General features: G+C 45.3%; 1 protein-coding gene across 1 annotated transcript in view; it reads left to right on the forward strand.

Annotated features, from left to right (window-relative positions):
• The window catches only part of HERPUD2 (HERPUD family member 2), a 196,490-nt gene extending 169,995 nt beyond the window's left edge, over window positions 1-26,495 (forward strand). Inside the window, exon 9 of the mRNA XM_078688226.1 lies at window positions 25,029-26,495. Within this exon, the coding sequence (XP_078544352.1) occupies window positions 25,029-25,190 (162 nt within the window). The 3' untranslated portion in view covers window positions 25,191-26,495. The remainder of the gene's footprint in view (window positions 1-25,028) is intronic.
• Window positions 26,496-26,987: the final 492 nt, after the last annotated feature.

A 26,987-nucleotide genomic window follows, 5' to 3' on the forward strand; every position in this document is an offset into this window, starting at 1 on the left:
TTATGCTACAAATTTCAAGCCGTTGTCATCATCCATTTTCTGGATAAACAACTGTGCCCCTGAGGTTTCAATGTGTGGTATTTTGTCCCTAACAAACATCAACGTCAACAAAAAGCACAAACAAAAAGCTTTGTAACAGTACAAGCGAGGAACATTCTTTTCGAATTTCATGTTCTCAATAACGCGTTGAAGGATCAAAAATAATTCCTACTTCGGAGATGATAGGTCAGTGTTGCTCCTTGCAACTATGTAGAACATGATATTCTTGATCAGATATGAAGATTTTGTACTGATGGCTACTTCTAACTGCAGATTCCACAACTTTCGACTATCCCAGGCCCTAGACTCGGTCTGGAAACTTATCACCTTGCTCTGTCGTTCTAGTAGGGAATGTTGGGTCCATCTTAATGAAAGCAAGGTTGTGGTGACATCACTGGAGTCGTATAGCTCTCACATCAGTTCCTTCTTTTTCTCTATGCCCTTCGACACTGACTTGTAACTTCTTTCCTCAAAACCTCAGGTCAGGAATTTTTTTTGAAAGTGCTCGTCAGTGCAGTGCGGCTAGTATGTCATCAGCTAAAAAGTCAGGGTTTAAGCCCTTTTGCAGTTGTGACAGGCAAACGTCAATCACTCACCCTCACGGTGACTACTTGTGGTGCCTGAGGATCCAGGCACAACTTTAGATCTTGCGACCGGTTCCATATTGTAAACCCAAAGGCAATCAAGGAATACAAGACCAAACTTTTTATGACCGACGATGATCTTTGGGTTTAGTGCCATTTGGTGTCCAAGTCTAGATTTCTTTCCCACTCATCACCTTCCTCAAAGTCATCAGTAGAAAAAAGGAGATATTGCATAAAGAAGAGAAATCATATATGCTCTCATCAGCATCATTCCAGGTCTAGGGGTAAGCCTCCACAACACACCACTCCTCTGGATGAATTTTCTTCAGAGCCGGAGCTTGTGGGTTTTACTCCACCTCAAGACCCACAGGTAAAGCGGACTACGATTCTGGATCCACTACTGCCAATGCTCCTTACAGCACTGGACTACACAGACACAGAGCTCTCGGCGCAAGGGACTTGTGCAGCCCTTTTTCTCTATGCTGCTTAGAAAAGTTCCAGTGTGCCTCAGCCCCCCGAGGAGTGCTGTTGGTTTCCTCTGGCAAGTCCTTCTTCTGAACCACGCATCCCATGACGCCAGCCAGAGTAGTGCTGACACTGGTACCCTCTTCACCTCCTCCTTCGGCACCTGTGTTCCCTAGGACCTACCATTGGCACTACCCAAGACACTACAGTCCAGAAGAGAGAACCTAAGGTTAATGGAGAAAAAAAGATTCAGAGAGGATTGTGCTAGTTCTCACCATTATTATTGGCTGACCGTGATATTTTTTGTTTGAATTTGGACCTATTGCAGATACACTAAAGGGAACATGATGACAGAAGGGAGACAGCAACTCTGCTGCCGCCTCGCATTTGCAAAGCTGGTTACCTGAAACTACAAAATGCCAGACATAAGTATATCACCAGACATAGACATAGACCCACTTCTAGTTCTGGCCGGACATAAATGGCATCATTCCACACTGTCCTCAAAGGCAGCTGAGGTACTTGATTTCCCCATTCTCGCCATGAAATTAAAGTCAAATATGCTCGCTCACAATAGCAGAACCATCTGATAGAGACATCTAGCCACATATTCCTTACTTTAGAGTCCTCCCCAGGTGCGGGACCAGTTTCGGATATTTTCACCCAACACGTCCGCGCGACGAAAGGGTACGCAGCACGACTCAGTATCGAGGTCATCACGCGATGTGATGTTGTTGTCCATATAAACCCCCCGCCGACGCACTGACCACAGGTTCTTTTTATACGAGCTTGCAACATTGATCCAGAGCGGGAAGCGGCCGTTTTTCTGCACATCTCCTTATTTTGGGTGAGAAACTGTGCTTTTTTGACACCTCCTTCAAGGTTTAAACCCTGTGGATCTTGTGATAGAAAAATGGTGCTTCCAGATCCTCATACCATCTTTTTGTGGTGCCTGGCCGACCACCGTGACTCGGAGGAGTGTGGTTCCTGTCCGCGTCTGTGGCGGAAGGCGTTAAGAGAGCGTCAAATGAAACTTCTGGTGGCATGACTATCTGAGGCACCACACCTTCGTAGGTCCTCATCAAAGTCCAGAGACCGGTTGAGAAGCCGCTCGGGTGAGAGGCCGTCTCTGTCAAAATCAAAGAAGGCTCCGAAGCACCAATGGGTGAAACATAAGTTTGTTTCCTAGGCCATCTCCCAGGCTTTGGTTGCCGAGCATTCTTTGGAGTCCACCCCGCTCCTCCTTAAATATCCTGGAGCCAGGGCGACTCTAGGCCAAATGCGGGAATATTACGCTTCCTTGCATTAAGTCTTTGCGCCTCAATTCCCCTCAGGCTTGCTTTCTAGGCCAAGGAGGTGCCCCAACTGGATTCTCGCTGGGGGGTTCTCCCTTGGTGCCAGTTGAGCCCTCTGAATCGTTATTGGTACGATATGGCACTGGTGCACAGCCCTTCGGGTTCTTCAACTCCGGCGTCAGAGTCAGGTCAGCCAGTGACGTTGGCGACACCCATCGATGTTGCGCCAATTACTCTTCCTGATGTCGATCCATCTCCACGCCGTTGCCGGACGGTGTCAGATTGGGTCGGATGCTGTGCCAATGGAGCCTTCAGCTTTAAGCAACTTTCCAACTGTCCTTATACAGCCTGTTTCTGCTCTTCCTATAGGAATGCCTAGTTTGGCGGATGAAGGGGAGAATATAGCGGTACAAAAGGGGGTGGTGGAGAATATAGGGTGTCACAACGGAAGAGGTGGTGTGGCACAGTGGCCAGGGTGACTGACTCCGGTACTCGGGGGCTCACAGTTCGCTCCCCGGGGCTGGCGGCAGATCAGCCCAGCACCATGTGACTCTGGGCAGTAGCTTGCTTAATCTTCCCGACTTTCCCCAGTTCCTTGACACCCTCGGGTAATTGTTTGCGCTTTACAAATGTCCAAATTTACATTAGGAAAGTAACTACAAAATATTTACAACCCTTTGGTCAATACTGTCCAGCCTCCTTTGGAGGAAAATTGCCTCACTGAACTGGGTGAGGCTATTGAACTTGAGCCCTCCCCAGTTTCAGATTTACATCTCCGCCTGGTATGGCCACAGAGGTGAGTTCCTCTTAAGCTGCGGTATTGAGGAGGGCAGCTTTTGTCTTAGAGTGTCATCTTCCCTCAGTGGAACTATACACAGACCCTTTGGTTGTTGATCTTCACCAGAGTAAGATGGGAGTGGAACCCATACTCCCTTATAATGAGTCTCTACATGACGTATTGTTAGAGGTTTAGGTACAGCCGGTAACAGGAATGCCTGTAGACCGGGCTGTATCCTATAGGCATCTGTCTTTCTACTGGAATCCCAATTGTCTCTTCAAACATCCTTCCACAAAAGGTCTGGTTGTGCAAGCAGCTACAGCCTCTGCGTGCAAATATGCCCTCTGGTTCCACCAAGCACTAAGTCGAGCTGGCTGGAAATTGTGGAAGGACTATAGTCTCTTCCGTCACTGCAGCACTAAGGTCTTCAAACACAACATGTGTTCTCTGCAGGATTTCCTATGCTTGATCAAACACAGTGGCGAGTTTGCTGCCTTCTCTTCCCAAGGAAGCCAAATGGAAACTGCTACACCTGGTGCAAGATGGCAGAGAGGCAGCAAAATTCACCATAAAATGTAGTATGGACACCACTGATTCTGTGGGTAGAGCTATGGCTCAGACTGTTTTTGGATTTTCAGAGACTGTACGGAATACCTTGAAAGATATGCCGTTTGATGATGTACATTTATTTGGTGCACATGCTAATTCCGCGTTTCAGGGTTTTAGAGCTGCACGGTGTGATAATGCTTAGGCATGCTCTTGCAGGATCTGGTTGGATCTTTCTGTCTGACTTGTGTGGACAGAGGTGTTTAGAAATGTGTGAGTTGAAATGTGTATTCTAGTTGCAACCAGTGTGGTAGTTCTGCTTACTGCATGAGTTTATGGTTGTACAGCTATCTTTGTTGTTCTTTATACGTGTTTGACTAGCACTTCCTTTCGATCAGTTAACATTATAGTAGTGCATTCATTCTGCTGAATTATTTTCAGCAAAGTTGTATTCTTTACAGTATATTTCACGATACATGACTTTCTGGGTTATTATTTACTGGTTGGCGCAAAAGTCGTGACTTTCTTCTTCAGCTCTGTCGATGACAGTTTTCAGCTGTTTATTTATGTTGGATTTTCATTGGTACCTAATATACTTCTCTTGCAGTTTGCTGTACTCTGCAGAAGAGCTCAAGCTCAAGAGTTGATACCTTCATGGTATGTTCGGTACTGTGGGTGGAGTACCTTTTGTATGCTATATGAGCATTTCTAAATGTATATATATGCTGGGGAGGGATTCTAAGCTTGTGCACTATTGCACCCTCTTTTGGGTATGCCAAGTTCCGCACTCTGTGTCAGGTTATTCTTTGACATACGATGTTATACATTTGTGCAGTTTGGTATCCCATCTTGAGTACTTTTGATATTTGTACCTCCATGGGAGTCTCAGTATATATCATCTTTGTTGGCCACAGGATTATCATCTTGTGAACCTTACAACACTTTCTGTTGGTCTTATAGACATTGCTATTTGATTCACCATTCCACCCCTTTCTGTAGGCATGGTTGGTCTATTAATGTTCTTTGGACATGATTGTTTCTTTACTTGGCAGTGTGTCATCCTATAATTGGTGTCTAGAGATATGTTGTCTCTCTGCCGATTCTATTCTGTTATAAAGGGTACTTCATAGTCTTGACATTTTTGGGGTTGTTCTTGCGTTATTTCTGGGCATTCATTCCCCTCTATATATATATATATATATATATATATATATATATATATATATATATATAGTATATATATATATATATATATATATATATATATATATATATATATATATATATATATATATATATATATATATATATATATATATATATATATATATATATATATATATATATATATATATATATATATATATATATATATATATATATATATATATATATATATATATATATATATATATATATATATATATATATATATATATATATATATATATATATATATATATATATATATATATATATATATATATATATATATATATATATATATATATATATATATATATATATATATATATATATATATATATATATATATATATATATATATATATATATATATATATATATATATATATATATATATATATATATATATATATATATATATATATATATATATATATATATATATATATATATATATATATATATATATATATATATATATATATATATATATATATATATATATATAAAATCATGTTTATTTTATGGATCAGTCGGTTTCTTTTATTATGGAATCCTTTGTTTTTCTATTCCAGTATGGTAACTTTTTCTAGATCTTCTGTGGACAGGTCTCTCGCTTTCTTATTAAAGAGCACACACTATCCTTGGGTTTTCCTAAGCTTCTAGGTTTCTTTTGTATAGTTTATATTTTATTCAGCTTTATACTCTATTGCTTGTTGATTCTGTCCCAGGCAATTCGCATTACACTGACTGTTTGGATAGCTGGTGCTTTCTTACGTGGTATCATGCCCACTATAGTTTCCATACTAATATGTCAGCATTTTCTGATTGATTCTTCATCTTTCCTTTACTTTTGTTAAATTTCTCTCTTCTTTTTACATAGGTGGTTATTTATTTTACTCCTATATCACTGTATTTCTTGAAGATTCCTGGTGGTCTATGTATTATCTCTCTAAGGACATTACTACTTCTATGCCACTAGTTGCTATTGTCAGCTCTGGTGACTTAATGGACTTAATGTCCACCGTAGCGGTCTGTGTTTAACTTTTTTTGTCACAGGTTCCTATCTCGGCGACTCGGCCTTTCTTCATTCTGAGATCAAAATATGAGTACTATTGAGATGGGTAACATTAACCATCTGTTATTCAGCACCCCCATATCCTTGTGGTGGGCGTGTGCCTTTCAAATACACACATGACTGTTTTTTTATAGAGCTTTTGTTATACTTTCCTATGGGTGATGTACCTCTCTCGCTTTTATGCTGCAGGTCTGGCTTGGGAAGAAGTCTTTATGGCACATAGGTTTTCCTTGGGGAATCACCTGTTCCGTGTCTCACAAGTATCCAACTCTCCGTTCAAGTCCAGATATGTGCGGCGATACCTTATTTTATAGGGTTATTTGGCAAATTCGACTACTATCAGGGGTAACATCCTTCCCATGCCTTCATGACCTTTCTGACTGCCGTCTCTTCCACAGTGCTTCTGTGGTGAGCATTCATGGGTTCGGATCCCTTGTAGGGTGCAAGTAGTTTTCTATTCATCTTGTTAGTTGGCTTCTATCGCAGTTGTCATGCTAAGGTGGATAATCTTATTCCCATGCTTTTTTAATATCTTGTGATTTTACTTATCTGTGGTTCTTCCACGGGTTTTTTACATTGTACAGCAGGTTGTTGCTCACCTATGTTTTTATGAAGATATGGTCTTTTTCTTTGATTCTAGACCGGTTTTGTTCTAGTTAGAAGCTTTTAGTGGTCTCCGTTTGCATACCCTCCTACAGTGATGATATGTTTGGCATTTGATTCTAAAGTAAAGAATCTGCTGCTAGGTCTCCATCAGATGAACAAGTTACTTATCTTCAGTAACGCATTATCTGGTTAAGGCAGCATCTAGCCGCTGATTGCTTACGCCCCTCCTTTTCTCTCCACTCTACAGAGTCCTCTTTGGTCTCTCTAATTTAGTTGAGACTTTACATACTGAGCTAAGAACTATGTGTTTATTACGAGTGATTCCTCTTGCTTCTCAATATGTTAGTTGTAGAACCCACATACTAAATTATAACACACTGATTTCTTTATACAAAGGTGTCTCTTTTTAGCATACTGTTTCAAGAGGCAGTTTCTATATGTGGCTCCATGTTATGAGCACGGAAAATAATCACGAAAGAAACTGAAATCAGCACATCAGTGAGGGGGTTATTTGGACTCCTTCAACGTCACATTACCTGATGACATTGATACAGAGTCGCATGGCACCCTCTTCTGATGCACGGACGTGCTGGGGAAAAAATGTCCAGATCCAGCTCGCACCTGGGGTAGGATTTTAAAGTAAGGAATCTGCAGCTACATCCTCTCTCTACCAGATAATGTGTTATCAAAGGTAAGTAACTTGTTGATTACTGCCATTTAATGAGGCTCTGAAGGAGCCTATAATGGTTGCCTGGCAAACCCCAACATTGGCAGTAATAATAACATGGTTAGATGTTACAGAATAGTGCCAGGGGGAACTGCCATTCTCATTCAGGGGATACTCATAAATAGTCATAATCTATGAATAATCCCCGCCTACGTGCGGGATCCCGGAGCATATAGAAAATACATATAAATATATATGTATATATGTGAAAACATATATTTGAAGCCTAAAACCTTTCCCAACTGGCAAATCTGCCGCAAAATTACATGAATTAGCATACACACAGTAGTAGTCTCCTAACCCCTAAGGAAGAAAGAGAGCAGTAAACATTTGCATACAACAATGCTTTATTGCCATAGGAAAACCTGTAATTGCAGGCATTTGCCAGTAGGCTGCAGTAGAGTACAAAGAAACAAAGAAAAACTGACACCTTGCCTTTAAGGCATTAGAGTAGGGGTACCGTGCCTTTAAGACCTGAAGGCGACCCCCTGCTCCCATGATGCACCGCAGGTGGCAGTTTGGTCAGTTTATTTTTTCCGGCTTCTTCTGTGAGGATCCTGGAGCTTGAGCTCTTCAGTTTTTGACTGAAATTGTTAATTTGACTGAATTTTTTCAGAAAATTCGACATCTTCTGGTTTATTAAGGCTTCTAATTTGTTTTTTTGTGGTATTCCACTAAAATTTCCTGTCAGAATGCCTGCTTTATTCCGGAAATGTCCTTCTTTTGACAAGAAGATGGCACTGGCTGACCCACACCCAGTGTGCATTGTGTGCCTTCCATCTGCACACAACCCTGACCAGTGCCACCACTGTCAGAAGTTCTCTAGGCGGACTCTTCGGGACAGAGAACGTATCGGACTTCATGCCATGTTGGAGAAAGACAAAAGTCATCAGGTGGGTGGCCAGGGAGGCCCCAGGACGTCTTCTTCAAGCAAGTATGGCCAAAAACGGCGACATTCCGCCTCTCCTGTGTCCAGAAAGAGGAAGGAAGGACGAAGATGACCGTCAAAGAGGCCCAGGCGCTCTTCTAGATCATCATCGCGACGTCGAGAGTCTCCGCCGCATCCATGTAAGTCGGCGTCGAGACGCCACACTTCGGGCTCGAAGTCTGTGGCTGCTGGCATGTCCAAGTCTCCGTCGACGTCGAGGCTTCCGTCGACGTCGAGACACTCTCCGCCGCCCTCGAGGGGGTCAGCGCCGAGAGTTATGACGGCTTGCAGATCGCCGCCGGCTGGCGTGCCGCCATCGAGAGGGTCTTCGAGATCCAACCGGAGGTCGACGTCGAGGCGACGTCAGGAAGGGTCGACACGACTTCAAAGAAGGTCGTCGTTGACACGACGTCGAAGAAGGTCGTCGTCGATATGACGCCAGTGTGGTTCGCCGTCGACCCGACGCCGAGGAAGATCAACATCGAGGTCACCAGCTCGACACCGAAGATCGCAGTCGAGGCCACCGCGGCTTTGGCGATCAACATCGAGAGCATCAAGGACTTGCTCTACGCCGTTGGTCACACAGACGTCTTCGACGTCAAAGCTTTCGCCGTCGAGGGAGCAGGTCGCGGTCGTTGTGGAGTCACCTGGGTCCAGGTCATCAGGAGACAGATCTTCATCTCCTGGGTTGTACATCGTGGAGATCTCTCCGGAAGCTTTCCCCAGATCTGCGGACAGATCATGCAGTGTGTCATCTCACCGTCCTCAGGGGGCTGTATCGGGCGGTCGCAGTAGTCCGGGATTGGATTACTCCCTTTCATTCTCACCGTCTGGTCCAAGGACAAGTACTCCGGTCAGACCATCTAAGTCTCCCGCAGGGAAGCCACGACCCTCATCCAGACCAAGATCTCCTGCCAGATCACGCTCTCCAGCACGGCCAAGAACGCCTGCCAAGCCAAGATCTCCCCAGGCCAAGATCTCCCTCTAGACATATATTTATATGTATTTTCTGTATGCTCCGAGATCCCGCACATAGGCGGGGATTATTCATAGTTTATGACTTTGATGAGTATACCCCTGGATGAGAACTAGGATTACAGGTAAGTAACTAATCCTTCTTGTTTGTCCACCCCTCACTGAAGAGTCATGCTGTGTAGATCTCTTCCTGCACTAAAGATAACCTGGGATGCTTCCCGACCCGCTCTTCGGACAGAAAAATACAAAATCTAGTTGCATTGGGGAAAACAATTCTTTTGGCAGTTAGCCTTGTGCACCACTTGCTTAGCACAATCAGCCTGCTTGGGCAATACACCAACACTTTGTGTGATTTGGCAGCAATGATTGTGCCCAGTCTATTAGATCATCTTAAAGATAATTTTGTGGAAGTCACCAGCAACTGCCAAGAAATGTCATTAGATCTGGATTGCATTTGGTAGACTCCGTAACCAGAAACCATCTGTAGCCGTGAACAGACATGACAGGCTACTATCTACTGTTTTTTCTTGGGATGTCCAAGCCACACAAATGGACATTCTTTTTAATGGGGTGTGTCTCTTTGGAGATCAGGTAGAAGCGACCTTACAGCAATTAAAGATTGAGACAGCTAACACCCAAATGGTAGCAGATCAAGATATTGGGCAGGTGTGCTGCTCTATGTACTTCACAGTTCCCAAGAAAGATAGCTGACTTTCTCCGATCTTAGACCTCAGGCTCTTAAAAAAAAATAAATCTAAGGTCTGTCCCATGTCTCTGGAACTGTTGGAACTGGAAATGGAAAACTTGTATGGCGTGTATATCCACATTCCGATCCTACAAAGGGGAGATAATGGGAGTTCCTCCCGTAAATCTTGTTCATCGGCATTGCTTTTGTTTTTCTGGAAAATTCTTGCCTGCTTAGTTACTCCTATTCTTTGTACTGATTTATTACTCCCTTAAATATAATTGCTGGTTCTCTCTGCATATTGCTTACATGTCGCTCCTCTGCTTATTGTGTATACCCTGTTTATGCCAGAATGTAGTCACTTCCTTCTATCCATATCCATATTTATTGCCTATGTGAACCTTGCATACAATGTGCTATCCCTGTAAAGCACTCTTATACCCTAACGGGTCACGTTTGCGCTCTATAAAACCTTAAATGAATAAATATCGGAGTTTCATGGTAGGATGAATTCACTACTAGTTAGTGGTTTTCCTGTTCACTCTGGCATTGGCACTTTGAGTCTTCCCAAAGCTAATGGCAGTGGTTACAGTACATCTCAGGAGGGTTGGGGATGTTTGCGTTTCTGTGCCTGGACCACTGGCGCCTCAAAGCCAGCTCCCTGCAGATAGTATCACACCACTTGGAGACATCTGCTCCCTGTTTTTAGACTTGGATTTTTGCATCAGCATGTCCAAGTCTCACCTAGAGCCTGCTCAGCACCTCCTTTTCATAGGTGCAGTACTGAATACAACAGCTCTTTGAGCTTTCCCTCCTTCAGAGAAGATCCAGGACATTCAGGTAGGATTCTGATGTTTTTGGACACAGCTTGGACTCCAGTCCTGACGATTTCTGTCTGCCGGGTCTGCTAGCTGCCTGCATCTTCCTGTCACACATGCACCCCGGTACATGAGGGCTCTCCTATGATGCCTTGGAACGCAGTGATTCCAACATGAGGGTGAGATCTTTGAGAGGCAGTTGTGATTTCCTGGAACATTGTGGCAGACATATTCATTGTATGTCCACAAGTAGGAAGGAGTGACATCTCATTTTCTCTGACGATGGATATGGACACATCAACATGGGATTTGGCAAGTTGCCAAAAATCTGGGTGGCTCTCTAAATACCGGCGATGACCACTTGAGTCAACATCATTTTACCTATCACAGCTTGCATCTCCTTCCAAAGGTGAAACAAAACATCTTTGTTTCATAGGTGAAACTCTTCATAGCACAACTTGCCTGCAGTTTTGTACTCTCCAGTATCTGTTGCAAGAAGCTTAAGTGGATGTATTCATTTGAAGTGGAACTTTCCACTTCATTTTACATTTCCTCCCATATTTCATCAAGTTCTGATAAGGGTCCACATCAACCCAGTGTAAGTAGTCTACATCATAAGAGACTGGCCAAGGAGGGTGTGGCACGTATGCACCTCTCCCTGCGTCCTCCTTCTTGCCCTCTAGTTTTACCTCTCAGGGTGCTATTCCTCTTTCAGTTAGAGGGGCAGGTTCCACCTAAAATGCCTGGAGATTAAGCTCCTTCCAGCTGCCACCAGATTTGCTCAGCATGATCTTAACTGCTTATCGTCTCTCCACCAAATCAGCCTGTTCCAAGAGTGGGAACGGATTAATCATTTGGCGTGCTGAAAAGGACATAGATCCCTTGAGGGCTTGAGTGTCTTATTTTCTCGGATTTGCACACTTGCTGCGTGCAGGGCACTCTCAAGGAATGCATAGCAGCCTGCTATCATTACTCTGCCTCCTGAACCAGCCATCCATCTTCAAATTCACCTACAATTATGAAAGTTCTGAAGGGACTGGCAAATGTTTCCTCCCGTGCTCTTTGTCATGCCCCACTGTGATCTAAATTTTAGTTTTGACCTTTCTGATGTGGGTTCTCTTTAGGCCATTTCTCAGCTGTCAACTGTGTTTATGGACTTGTAAGGCCGTTTTTTTTGTTGCCATTATCTCACCAAGAAAAGTCAGTGAGTTTTAGATACTGAGCATCCAAAGTCGCAAAAACAATCCCATTTGGGTAGCTACGATCACACCACATTCATACTCAAAAGAGAATTTTTTTTCACCAAAACATCAACAACGGGTAACCATGAATCCCCCAAAAACTAAAATGGGTCAATTGAATATTGCATACTTATTATCCATACATTAACCCTTTGCTTGCTCATGACGGCCCCCGGCCGTCATGCGTCACGGTGGGCGTGTGCGGACGACGGCCCCCGGCCGTCCGAATCCCGCCCACTATGTAAATCACCCGCACAGCGGGAAAATTCGTGCCGCATGCAGGGTGTTAAAAACACAGAAATGTTATACAGCAGAATGAATTCTACAATTTCTAAAAACAGGGCAATTGAGAAAATCATACAGATGTCCATATATTGTCCAATTTTTACAGTCCACAATAATTCATAAAAACAGATTCTTAAAAATAGTTACTAAGCAGAAACCTAATAGTACAGTATGGGAGAACAAGCAAGAAAGTTATTTCTAGTCATGAAAGCACCACACAAATCTGACAAAAATCATTACACATAGGAATGACTTTTTCTCTCATCATTTGTTTAGTGTAACAGTTGTCCTCAAGGATGTAGGGTGGGCTTCATCATCAGATCATTGCGTTTCAATGGGTACTATTATTCGACCGCCTCCTTCGTCAGGAAAATACAATATCTCCCCAAATTCAAATCTTGGTCTGCACTTAAAATCTTCCAAGGAGTTTCTAGTCCACAATTGGATTGTATCTTAGTTCAAGGCAGGGGGTATATTTCTCTACCTCCCTGTACCACGGAATCTTCGATAGACTCGTGGATTAAACCTCAAAAATAAGGATTTAATATGAGAGTCCAATACCTTCTAGGCACCAATGGATAATAAAGGGCAGTATTTCTCCAGCTATCTTTTCTCCTGGAGGCATATACCCCGTGCTCCGACTGCTGTATGCAGATAATGATAAAGGATCGCTATCTAATATTTCTGTTGCAGGAAGGAGCTGAGAGAAATACTGCCCTTTATTATCCATTGGAGCCTCGAAGGGATGAATATTGTGACAGGGAGACAGAAACACGACCACTGGGGCAGGGAGACAAGTGTTATTTGGCAGGGAGAACACTGGGAATGGAAGACAAGATCATTGCCACTGGAGATCAGAGACACGAACAGTAGTAATGGAGACCCCGAGCCCACGACCCCTGAGATTTACGCTTGTAATAGTGTCAACTGACATGCACAGAAGTAAGTTACACGCACCCTTCTACTCCTCTGTAGTGCACCGACATGGCGATCCTACAGCTGCTGCGGGTGGTGGTGAACGCGGATCATGTGACACACCAGCTGGGTCCATCCAGGGAGGGATGGGAACCAGGCAAGGATGGATGTCCAGGAAATCTGCAGCGCGACACCGACGCAGAAGAAGGACTAGCTGGCACAAAAGGAGGTGCCATGCCACTGACAAAGGACGGAGATAAGTGTCTCAGCTGCTCACAGCACTTTGGGATTGATAGCACACTGTTGTCAATAGCTGGAACAGCAACACGAGGAGTCCCGCGGCTGGGATTCTTGATAATTGTGGTGGGGATCGACCGATGGGGTGTCCATGACTTTCCCCTCCAAAGTTACTGTATACGCCCCCTCCTCCCCTAAAGCTACAATAATAAAGTAAAGTGAACCAAGCGCCTTAGAACAGCAGGATGGGCGTGTCCCTGCCCCAGACCTCTCTTGCTCTGCCAGGGTACCTCTCCGCAGCTGCTGTGCCTTGCTCATCCTGAATATGCAACACAACCAACGAACGGGCCTGTGATTCCCCTTCAACTCTCCACGATCACCGGTACCGCCGCCGCTGGGAGTTTCAAATTAAATGACAATGCGCATGCGCTCAATGGCACGCATGCGCACTGAAAAATGCCAGAATCGTATTGAAGACAAAGTGCAGAATGTGGTTACGTTGCATGATGGGCATGCGCCCACACGCGGTGGGGAGCTCTTATAGACGGGAAGCTGAAAACTACGGAACACCGGGCAGGAACAAAGCACGTCATCGCGTGCACGCCAGAAGAATGTGCGGGGAGTAAAGGGGCCAGTAGCCTTGGAAGGATACAAATGACGATATAATCATCATGAGGATGGACTAACACGCTTTAAACCAATCTGAAGCCAGCATTTACTGACCTAAGCCAATGACAAAGATGGGCGGAAAGTGGGCGGAGCTTCCCCCACTATATTGTATACATCATCTCTCGTCGAGACAGCTCATGCGCTGCCTAGGCAAGACCTAAAAATTATGTGTGGGTCCCTCCCATCTACCAGAAAGCGCTCCATATATCCCATGACGATCCACCCAGGTGTTCTGGACTTGGAAAGTTAGGGCATCTGTATGCTCTCCCCTCTAGATCCCATGGTGTACCAAGCATGAACCACCATTTTATTTCCCCACTGGTCCAAAGCCTAATAGGTATTGCACTGGAGATGTGTATCCTGAAGGAGAGCAATATCTGGAGCATACCTCTTAAGAGATCGTAATTCTTCCCCTCTTTCAAGCTTGTCTCCTAGACTATTGACATTCCAGGACAATAGTTTGACAGCAGGTGCTATCCGAGACCTAAGTGTGTGTTGAGTTACAGGGTTAGTAGGCCAGTACGCTCTGCCAAGGGCAGAGACAGATGTCGCAGGTAGGGCTCATGAGAGAAAGCCTAGGCTGTGTCGATAAGTGTGCTGCACATTTAACATGGGGAAATATCAGAAGAAACAAAACAAAACACCCCCTTCCTTGCCTCCCTGCATAATGGACCTGAACCTGCCCATCTCTGCAACTCTGCAAAGCACCTTTGGACCCCACATAACATGCTTAACTAGAGGTGGCTTAAGCCAATACTAAAATGCTCCCTGTTCGCCTCCCCAAATAAAAAGCAAGTGTTTACTAAGTCCACTCTGCCTCACACGCCATCTTTTCCCTATCCTACCCAACAGCTGCAGCATACACAGAGATTCAGCACCACCCCAATTTTGGGGGAGTGGTCATGGCGACCAGCCCGTGAAGTTCATTCACAAGCAATCTGAAGTTACTCCAGGAGTAGCCACTTGGCTTTAACAGCATGTAAATCCTTAGGTCGTATCCATCCTTGGAAAACTGCTTTGGTCCCGCTGACTCCTATAGTCAGTCTGTTGCCCCAACTCGTCAACATTTCGGTGCTGCTGTCCAGGGTGCGATTGATGCTTCGGTCATCTAGCTGTCCTCCATCCCTCAAGACAACCTCTGGTGTCCTGTGTTATCATGAAGTACTGCATCTTCCCTTAAGCAACCACTCGCAGCCTTGCATGCAAAATCATTTAGCATTTTATTTCACAATCTCTTAAAGCCCTCTTAACTTCTAGAAAGCTGCAATGCAGTCTTTGTATGTGGAGAATGAAATTTGGAAACAAAGTAATGGTAGAATTTTAATAAGTGAGTGGCACTGCGACCCGTTTGTAGAATCTCAGAAATTGAATATTCTGGCTATGATCAGATGAGGGGGAGCTCCTGGACGCAGTGGCATGTTGGGAACACAATGAGCTTGAATACAGAGAGGTACTTGGAGAAGCCACGTGTTTGCAACATTTTTAGGAGGAGGTCCTCAACAAACGGGTCAACTGCCAGTCCCTCGAGCGTTCCAGCACTCTGAATATACGAATATTGTTGAGTATCGACCCGGCTTCATAGTCTTCCAACCTAGACTGCAGGGTCTTGGTTGTGGCCCGAAGCTTGCTAGCTTGAGTCTTTAGTGTTTTATTTTTTTTACGGAGTTTTATACAGTTCGAACTCGCCCCAAAGGTATCCAGTATCAGAACGCTTTACACGAGCACCAGTTGTGCTACATGAGGACACATTCATTTTTGTTAGGCATGGGGAGATTAAGTGATTTGCCCAGAATCACAGATTGTTGCGCGTCCTTGCCGCGACTCAAACCTGATTCCCCAGATTTAAGGGCGACCGCCCTAGTCGTTATGCCAACACCTCTCCCCATAGTTATGTCATGCCAACCTTGATTGTGGCAGTAGAGTCCTCCAGATCTTTCAGGTGGGTACCCCTTTTGCGCAGGTCAGCTCTCACTAGCGCGACCTCTGTCGCAACAGTCGATTCTGGCCTCCAGGGAGGTGCGTACTCCCTGTATTGCCTCCAATATGTCATGACGTGTGAGGGATCCTTGCCTCCAGTCATTGTGGAGTAGTAGGTCAGTGACAATCTGCTGGGCCAACAGCATCGACTGGTAAAACTAGGGGAAGAGGGGGTGTCTGCAGTACGCACCGCTGCCAGCCGGGGGCTTCCAAAGCTGTCCCCAGCAGCCTGTCTGGTTTCTCGCCGCTCAATCCCCTTTAGGATCCAGGTACTGCGGCACCAGAGACACGGGTAGGTAATCACAATGACAGCTTCCGATGTTCCCAAGCGAGCCCCCAGACTTCTTTATTTTATTTATAAAGTTTTATGTAGCGCTAGCTAGACCCGGAGGTATCAGAGTGCTTTACATAAGGATCAGTGCGTTACAGGTTACATACTTGCAGCAATTAGATCAACGAATAACGGAGGGAGGAGGGGGGGGGGGGACAGCGGGGCACGAGAAAAACAATGTCAGATGTCCGGCTGGGTAGGTGACAGCCAAGGGGGTGAATCAGAGCCAGACTCCTCTATAGCTGAAAAGAACAGTTCCACCGGGCATCAGCCAAGGTTGATTGGGCTCCGCAGTAGGTACAAAACAGTTTTGGAATCGGCAGGGGGGGCATCGTCATACCTCCATCAAAAAGCACCGGTCCAGGTATTTCTGGAGAGTTCCGTCCGCATCGTATTTGAGCTTACCCCCAGGACACGAGTGGTGGGTGGAGAGGAGGAAGGGACAGTTCCAAAGTCTGAAGAATTCACACAAAGAGCTGACCTGGGAAAACAGGACAGGGATCCCTGAAACCAACGCCAGTACTCCATAGCTGTAACCAGTCCGGATAGGACCAGGGAAACAGTGCTGGGATCCCTGAAACCAGAGCCCATTCTCTGTGTCTGAAGCCAATCCGGAAATTTGCAAACTCTGGCCTCACTGGAGAGACACTGGCGATCGGCATCTTCAGCCGTGAATAACTGGTGGATCGACGCAACTTCAGGAACAGCCTTTTGGTGGGGTTGATGATCATGGTAGGAGAGGAAGCCTGCGTGTCATCGGTGTTGGGGGCTGTTCGGAGGTTCAAAACAAACAAGAAGGGAGGCCCTTTGGGGGCGTCTGATTCATCACCAGCTCATTGTGGTGCTTCGAGGTAGATCGTGTTAGTTGTAGGGGAGGACAGAAGGGCGGGGGAGAGAGAGGTCACTCACCCTGGTCTCCCTATAGTGCCATGGGGTTCACCATCTTGCAGAGTGAAAGCTGTTGGCAAGTCGCCATCTTCAAATTGGCGTATCGTCATCATCTTAAAGGGCGGCCGCCGGTGGTATAGGCGATCAAGACAGATGGGGGGGCCATCGGTGAGGGGGGTTGTTTGGCGGTGTGACGCCGTTCAGGTCCCGGCCGGCATGATCCAGCAATTGTGGGTGTAGCACGGTAGCAGGGTGCAGATAAAGGTTGCAATGTCTGGGGCTGCGCGAAGGCCAGGCGCAGATCAGATCACGGTGCTCCATCAAGCACCGCGAAAGTAAGGCAGCCAAACCACCAGGAAAGGACGTGGCAGCGGTCGGAGTGGTGGGAGGGCCCAGGTCCAGCAAGGCCAGGTGTTGCTCGGCGGCAGGTCGTAGATCGGTTCACAGAGCTCCGTCGTCCAATCAACCAGGCATCCGACCGAGGCAAACACTTCGAGGTTTCACAGCACCAGCGATGCTGCTGAGAAGGCGACAAGAGGAGGCACGCCCAGCCTAGGGGAAACTCTGCCACCTATGGATCGGCGTGGCTGCCGGTGGAACAGCCCCGCATCCGTGCATCTGGGGGAAATGGAGTCGTTACTAATCCAGTTCGGAGACCCATTTCTAGGGGGGGAGCGGCTAGGCAGGCAGACTGAACAAGTGTCTAGTCGTCCGAGGTAATCTCCGAAAGGTAACACACACTGCAGTCATAGTCAGATGTGAGAGGAGTTGAGTTGTTTGAAGGTTGAAGGCGAATGGCCGGGTAAAGAAGGGATATCTACTGATTTAGGTAGTTCCTAACCCGGGAGCTACAGGGGAGAGCTCCTACTCGGCGGCCATCTTGGTATGGACCTTGGTATTTCCGTTCTCACACTAATCAGGGAAGCCTGTGGACCGTTAATGTAAGCATGAAGAAGGACCTCAAATTCACATTGATAAGAGCAGCTGATATGTTTCAAAAGAGGCTCTCAATTCAATTCCAAAGAAAGTCAGATTTGTTCCAATCCCCTGCAACAGGCATCTCAGCCCCAGATTAATTGCCCAGTTATGAATCCCCTGCCACAACACAAGATATGGTATATCTTGTGTTGTGGCACAACACAAGATATGGCTTAGTGCAGGCCTGGCGGGTCACTCTTGCAGGGAGGTAAATGGAAGCTCTGTTTGTATACTCTGTGCCCCCTGTGTTGCTTACTGGCGCAGCTCACCGCAACCACACCACCCAGGGAGCCCTGTGGATGTGACAGTTGGTCACTCAGTCTACTGCTCCGTCGCGGCCCGCTACTCCACTTCTTAATGCAGGCTGCAGTAGCGCTGCAGGCATTCCCCATGGCTGTCGCCAGCGTCCGGGTTCAGTACAACTGTTCCGCCCTCACACGTCTCACTAGCATGGCCGGCCCCACTGGCATAAGTGCTTTGCTTGGCACAGGGGCTCTGCTGCACTGCACTGCTCCTGGTCTGCGAGCATCCACCAGGGCGTTGGTGGCTCCTACCTGGTAGGGCAGTATTGAGGAAGAGTTCTCTCGGCTACTGTGGGGCGTCGCTGTAAGGGGTCACCAAATTCAGCAGTTTCAAGGTGGGCTTTCACCGGCCGCCATGGTAGAGATCAGAAGCGAGGCCGGGCCGCCCCTCCATACAGGCCATGTCACCATCCATCTCTATGAAGCAGCTCATTGGCACTCGAGACAGCTCTGTAGGTTCCTTACTTGAAATAGGTCTCGATCACAGAGATCGCTCAGCCCAAGGATGGATGATTATGTTGATATGTAGGAGGTAAAGCCAGTGAAGGGCGGGAGCTGCTTTAGGATGTGACCATCTTGATTGGCAGTTGGCCACGCCCCTATGTAATCTGCAGTTTTTGGTAAAATGTGAAGTAAGCATTTATTTGTGGTCACAAAAATGTGAAATCAGTTGGCCAGTGAATTCGAAGGTTGATTCAATAAAATACAGCTCCCCCAAGCATAGAATTATCACAATTAAATCTCTTAGTTGGTGTAACCTATGAAGAGAAGGAAAACGCTTGTATCCAGTTGTAGTTATTGAATACTTTGACATGGAAAGTAGGCTTCATCACGCCGTAGTTTCTTATCAGCATTTACTATACTTTGCGTCATGCTTAATTTCCCACTAATTCCTGCCAAGTCCATCCCGGTCTTTTCTCATAGGAGACGTATTCTTAATGCAGCCCCGTTACCCAGGGCTTTAAGTGGGAAAAAAAAAACTGGGGGTGCTCTAAAAGTGGCGGGGCAAACCTCTTAAAGGAGTGTGACCTATCCAAGTAGGGGCGTGGTCTACATCAAGATAACTAGCATTGTGTGCTTCGGAAAATCCTCTCCAATTATCCTACCTTTGGAAAACACTCTCTTTAAAGGATTTCCCTTCCTCCTACAACGCAGCTCACCTAGCATGGCGTCTCCACTTCTCATTAGTGAGCAAAATGAGCATGCGCACATCGATGTGCATGCTCTCACTGCAGTCCAATTTAAAAAAAAAACTGACTTCCTTTGCGAGGCCTGAAAATAGAGCCCTATAGAGACCCGTTTCGAGGCCCCCTGAAAATAACTGGCAATGCTCAGACCCGGCCACTTAAAGCCCTGCATCCATCCACCCTAAGCACTGCACCATCCAACCATCCAACCATCTTTCAATCCATCCGTACATTGCTACCTATATACATTTGTCCCTGCACCTATCCTAAGCATCTATCAGCCCACCCGCCTATTCTAAGTACTGGTCCGTTCATCCTTCCATCCATCCATCCATCTACCCATCCATTCATTCATCCACCGAGCCAGCCATCCATCCACACATACATACATACATACATGTGTCCCTGGACCTATCCTAAGCATCTATCAGCCTACCGCCTATCCTAAGCCGTGTGCCATCCATCCATCCATCCATCCATCCATCCATCCATCGATATGCCCATACATCCATACATTCATCTGTCCCAGAACCTATCCTAAGCATCTATCATCCCACCCGCCTATCCTAAGTGCTGGTCCATGCACCCACCCATTCATCCATCCATACATTCATCCATCTATCCATCCAGCAACTCGCCCTTTATTCACCTATCCTTCCTTCTTTCCGTGCACCCTCCGCCCGATCCTAAACACCCCATATTATACTCATCCACCCAGCCTCTTAATGGGCCGAAAAGGCTGGTGATAACCATTGACAGGCAGATGTTTCTGATAAAGAACAAGAAAGCTTTCAGTTGCTCTTTGTGGACCATAGCTCACCACCCTTCTCTGGTGGTGTTTTAAACAAAGAAATGTCAACCAACTTTTCAGGGTAAGACGCAAATTCAGAAACATAACCTTTTGTCCATTTCTATATAGGAACACTGCTCTAAATTGGCCGTGACTGACATATACTGATTACCTGTAGTTCTTACATTTGAGAGAGTATACCAAACAGCTAATTTGTGGTGGTGAGAACCTGCCCTTCTATATTTCCATGTGACGCACAGTATAGAAATATAAAGGTAATTCCAACGCTACTATCTTCATATTAAAGAGGTGGTGTGAGAACTAAGTGAGCCAGGCAAAGCGTGTGTTTTCGTAGCACTAAAACAAGACACTGTAAAAGGTCAGAGCAGGGCCGTGCTGGAGTTGGCTACCTGTGGTCGTCTCCAGAGGCGCAACTAGAGCCAAATTGCGGGTGAGGCTAATTCTTCCAGCAATAGGCAGGGGCTCTAAAAAAGGTGTGAAAAACAACAGAGCCTCATTTACAAGAAAATGGTCTTTTCAAAGACCTGTGAAGTACTCGGGTGCGGCTGTGTGTGTGTGTGTGTGTGTGTGTGTGTGTGTGCTTGTGCCCTGGAAGCTGTCTCAGCCCGGGGCAATGGGCGTTGTGCGCCTGGTCGTCTCTCTCCTAATCATCCCACAATGATGTTGCTGCTGCAGCGCTGCAAAAAGATAAGGGAAATCCTGAGAGAAAATCGCTCTCTTTAAAGCATTTCCTTCCCCTACAATGCGGCTCACCTGGCATGACGTCTCCACTTTTCAGTAGTGAGCGATGTGCATGCTCTTACTCTGCAGTCCAATTAAAGAAACTGAAAACGGACTACCTTTGCAAGGCCCAAAAATAGAGCCTGATAAAGACCCGTTTCGAGGTCCCCTGAAAATAACTGCTGGTGCTCAGACCCGGACAGACCCGGCCCACTTAATGCCCTGCCGTTACCCTTTTACACCAAAGTACATCACTACAAAATAAGATATGATACCCCAGTAATGCTTTTGAAAGCACCAGCTTGAGGCAAAAATATCCTCTTGTAGAGACTAGCAACTGCAATCAATTAAAAAAAGCATTTGCAATGCAATAGGTCTTGCATTTACTAAAGTCGAAAATGTGATTCTTATTGCATTGCAAATGGTTGTGTGCAAAAGTGCCTCGTGCAGCGCTTTCACTTCAATGACAGCCATTCCCATTTCCCTAGATGGGGCTCGTCTAAAGAAAGGGGCCTGGCCGCCATTAACGTGAAAGCGCCGCAAGCGGCGATTTTTAAAACAAAAGTTAATAAATATTTTTTTTAAACGTTCGGCCGTGTTCGGCGTCACAAATAAACCAAAGGCGCAGCCGCCTCTGTAGCTTGCCGTGCTATGGGAACAATAAATGAAGCCTTACAAGAGAGTGCGTCCTGCCTGTTTGCAGGCAGGTGAAAAGCATTTAACAAAATAGTGCTTGAAGGCTGTAATTAAAGCCTACTGAGCAACAACACACGCAACAGCGGGTGGTGCCATGGGAGGTTCCAAATGAAGACAAGGCGGTACCAAGGAGGGAATACCAAGCCTATTAACAAATCAGAAACTAGCATTTACCAAGGACAATCACACAAGCCAATGATAAATATGGGCGGAGAGAGGGTGAAGTTTCTCCATACTGAGAATACAGCATGCCTCGCAGAGCAGCAAATACGCTGTCCAGGCTCAACCTAAAAATATATACGTAGGGAGAAGTCCGAGCCCTCCCGTAGACCACATCACCGTAGCTAGTAAAAAGTACATTCTTTTGTTACAGCTGAAGTGTCCATTCTGATTTTCCCCAGTTGATTAAATATTATTGCCATACGCATATTTGCTTTGAAGTAGAACTTTATAAGGCCAGATTCACCTGACCAGTCAGCAGTCTTCGAAGATAACTACTGTCAGAAACGTCTTCAACGCCATATGCTCATGCCTCCAATGAGCTCCAAAGCAGAAAATATCCGTGTCTATTTCCTTCATTACCTTCTTGACCCAACTTAACCGATTGAGGTAGAATAGTGAAGCAAAATGCTTCCTAAAAGATGAAAGTGACCAGTTGATAGGAGATTCACTTTGAGTGAACCTTGATCATACTTGTGTGTTGTGCTGGGGAGCACCCATGTTACTAAATCACGTGGAACACCTCCAACTTGGACTATTGTATGAGTCTTCTGAGTAAAAAGACCTAGGTATGCTGGAAACTGATGAAGCCGTGAAAATGGTGACCGGTTTAATGAACCATGAACTGCTACTCTACAGACTGGGTTGGCTGTAATTCTACGGACTGCTGCATTTCTGGTAGTCTTAGTACATGGGTGCCAGTAGGTTAGTTGCGGTGTGTTTGTGCATTGATGCCTCTCTGATGGTCGAGGTTTCGTTCTCAGTCTGTTTGTGTGTACAGTGCATGTGTGCGTGCATGGTTATCTGTGTGATGGTCTACCAGCATACCTATCTGAGGACCTAGCCATCTTTTTCGTGAAAAAGGTGGATGACATTTATAGGTCCTTTCCGACCACTCATAGTAACGTGCAGGAGGCTAGCTGCTGTCAACAGGTTAATATCCTCCACACCTTTCCGCCGATCACGACTGATCAGCTGTCTGCTCTCTGCTGTAGGATCAAGTCAGGATCCCCCGTCAACCCGCTTAAACCAGACCAATTTAAGAAAGTGTTGTCGACAATTCTACCTTACCTGAATCAGGTGATAAATGGGTTCCTCGTGACCGCTACTGTGCCCAGGGCCTGGAAACAGGCTAAAGTAATTCAGTTACTCAAGAAACCTTCGCTCATCCCAGCCAAACCAGAAAACTACCGCCCTACTTCCTTGCTACCCTGGGCGGCCAAGATCACAGAGGATTATGTTAACTCCTTTCTATCGGGGTTTCTGGCCGCTAATAACATACTGGGCCCCTCTCAGAATGGTTTTAGGCCAGGCCACAGCACAGAGTCAGCTCTCCTAGCTGTTACAGAACATCTCTGGTCAGCAATGGATGAGGGTCAAACGTAGGCACTGATCTTGTTAGATCTGAGCGCCGCGTTTGATATAGTGTTGCATGATATACTGCTGAGACGTCTTGCGGAGGCTGGAATTACGGGCTTGGCTTTGGAGTGGCTTGGCTCATTTCTCCATGAGAGGTCATTTACGGTAACTGCCCCCCCGTTTACTTCTGGCGAACATCCAGTTAACCGCATGCGCGCTAGCGGTTTTCCCGCTGCGCGCTGCGATTTTAAAAATCCCGCGTTACATGACGAGCTCAGCTCGTCATCCGCATAGCGCAGGTTACGCTCATGACGAGCTGAGCTCGTCATGAGCGTAGAAGGGGTTAAATAAGGGGTGCCACAGGGCTCCTCCTTTAGTCCCCTGTTATTTAATATCTATGTTCAACCGTTAGCGGCAGTAGCCAGCAGCAGGGGTTTGACCATGGTCTCCTACGCCGACGATACTAAGTTGGTGGTGGCACTCTCTAATAACAACGAGCTAGACGCCATTAAGTTTTAGGGCGACCTTGCGGCAGTGGCCGAGTGGATGAACAGCAACTGCCTCCAACTGAATTCCAACAAGTCAGAGGTACTGTTAGTAGGTAGGGACCATGATCCGTGGAGTACTCTCTGGTGGCCAACTAGCCTAGGTAAACCCCCTTCCCCTAAACCGGCAGTAAAAAACTTAAGGGGTTTGGCTAGACTCTTCTTTAAGCTATTGAGTCTAAACAAAAAAAATGGCAGGGACCTGTTTTGGACTCCTCCAGGGGCTAAGACCCCTGTTAGGTTTTTTTGACGCATCCACGCGCCAGTTCATCATTCAGGCGATGGTTCTGTCGAGACTTGACTATGCCTGTTCCCTCTATCTAGGGTCCAATAAGGCGGAGGTCTCGAGGTTGCAAAGGGCACAGAATGCAGCTGCTTGAACACTCTTAGGTCTGCTCAAATTTTGCTCTGTGCCAAATGCCGTCTGCACTGGTTACCTGTGGCCAGGCGCATTGAATTCAAAACCTTATGTATTGCCATTAAGGTTTTGAAGCTGGCCACTCCTCCCATCCTGGTTGATCTCCTGTTGCCATATGCCCCTACACAGTCTCTCCGCTCACAGGGTCAGCACTTGGTGGTGGTTCCCCTGACCCGTAGAGTCTCCACCCTTTGGAACTCACTCCCTGTGCAGATTTGTGGCCTTGATAATTATTTTGCATTCAGAAAGGCCATTAATACCTATCTTTTCCCTGCATCCTAGTCCTTGCCTGCCTCTTGCTTTGTCAGTCTTTCCTGTGTTAGTGCCGGGACGCCCCTTTGCTGGGGCAGCTGTCGCGCTCTACAAGCTACGATAACATAACATTTCACCTGTTTGAATGTTGTGTATGTGTGCATGTGTAAAATCCAACCCTGTTGGCTTTGTAGGTTTTTTTCTGTTTTTTAAGTTCAGTGTTCACTGAATGAAGCCATTCTCAAAGCAATCCCTTTGTATTTTACAGGAGCGCCTAATGGATGATGGACTTGACGATGAGAGTGGGGAAGATGCTGTTGAAGACACACCGGCAGAACAACAGCCTGGAATTCTTGCTTCAGCTTGGACCTTCATCACTGCCTTCTTTATTTCATTAATCCCAGAAGGTCCTCCCCCGGCCCCAAATTAGTCATGCAAGGGACATTAGATGATAAGCTGTACTTGCAAGGAGGATGTTGTGTTCTTTAGGAAGTGTTTCAAATAACAGTGCAATTTCAAAAGATTTATAACCTAGTATTTTCAATCATGATATGCAAAAATGTGTATTTTTCCTTTTCAGCTTTTTGTTACAGATACATAAGCACGAGGACTACTCCGTCTCGTACTGTTTCTTTGGATCATTCCTTTTTATTAATCTAACTAGGAAGGAATGTGCTGTCTTCCATGTTTACATTTTAATTAATTCAGTTTAAATATATTAAGGTTTGTTTTAGGTTTTGTTTTAATTTCCATTTTGTTCCTCCATCCACATCGCCTATTCGATATTTGTACTTAATTCAAAATCTTCAGCCACCCAGTTGTTAATGATTTTATACACAGGCTTTCCCAAACATAGCCAGACTTTTGCACAAACGTTTGACGACGAAATGCAAAAAATGTCATTTAACTTCCTTAAAGCACATTTTGTTCTCATGAATTGGACCCATATCTTTTTTGCCGTTCCTGAATTATGCCTTCAAGCTGTTAGATGCCGTTTTTTTCCATGCTTGCATATATCGATTGATGCTTGTTTTGTTTACCTTCCATTATGCTTTGAGTATATTTTATTGGTCTTCCGCCTGAAGCTCCTTCTGTACAGGGAGGGCTTTACTTAACTGAGAAGCGTGCAACTTTCTGCCTAAAAAAATTGACTAGTGCATATAAGGCCTGGTTTTTTTAAGCGTTATGAGGATGCACTCCATATTCTATTAACATTTCTCCATATTACATGCATTTACAGAGTCTGGTACAACTTCACGTCCACACCAGACACAATATAAATACAGTGTTAAATATTTTGTCATAGAGAAACTATATTTAAACCTCTAAAGTATTGTAACTTCAGTTTTAAGTCCCCTTTTTATTGGCATTTCTAAATCTTCATCAGCATTTGGTATTGGCTTTGTGGTAAAGAGAAGGCAATCTGACTTGTAAAAAAATTGCTGGTTTGAACATAATATGCGTTTTCAAAAGCAATACACAAAACATTTGGGAAGATTTTTAATGCCTAACCCTTTGTGCGACTTTCTACAGTTACACTGTGCACTTATTTTGTTGTGAGCTGCCAGGGAGAAACGAAGGGCTATATTTTTTTAAAAGGCTCTTCAAAGTAAGCTGTAATATAATGGATGTTTGATACATGATTTTTTTTTATTTTACCTTCAGTTAAGAACTGAGAAACATTTATGTTTGTAACTAGACTGTTTTAAAAAATAAAATAATCAGTTACAAAAAACAATTGAAATATATTTTTTTGTATATCTTTGTTTGATTCTCTTGTGGGGGCAAAAATAATGTCCACATACCCGAACTATGTATGTTATCCAACGCAATAAATAACTGTAAAATGCGCATTTCGAAAGCAATAGGTAGACTATTCCTAAGTGAAAGTACTTCTTTGTGGATTGGCGAATTTGTGAGCGTGATTTATTAAATAGTTAATTATAGTTTGTGTTTCAGAGGTCTGTGTAATTTTCTGTTAGTCCATGTATTTTGTTCTGAAGTTTAAAGCATAATGATATGTGCGAAGCATGCATGGCTGTGGATACACATGCTGTGCATATTCCTGTCATCTAGTGTTGGGTCCGGATGTGTGCTAGCTGTCGTTTCTCAAAGAAATCTTTCGAGTCAAGAGATAGACCCCTCTCTGTGATAGTGCGCAGTGGCATCGACTCCATTCTTGAATTTTCTTTCCACTGTCTGGTTCAGATGTGTGCTCCTGTGCTGC

This window comes from Lissotriton helveticus, chromosome 4_1 (assembly GCF_964261635.1).
Source record: "Lissotriton helveticus chromosome 4_1, aLisHel1.1, whole genome shotgun sequence".
Classification (NCBI taxonomy): domain Eukaryota; kingdom Metazoa; phylum Chordata; class Amphibia; order Caudata; family Salamandridae; genus Lissotriton; species Lissotriton helveticus.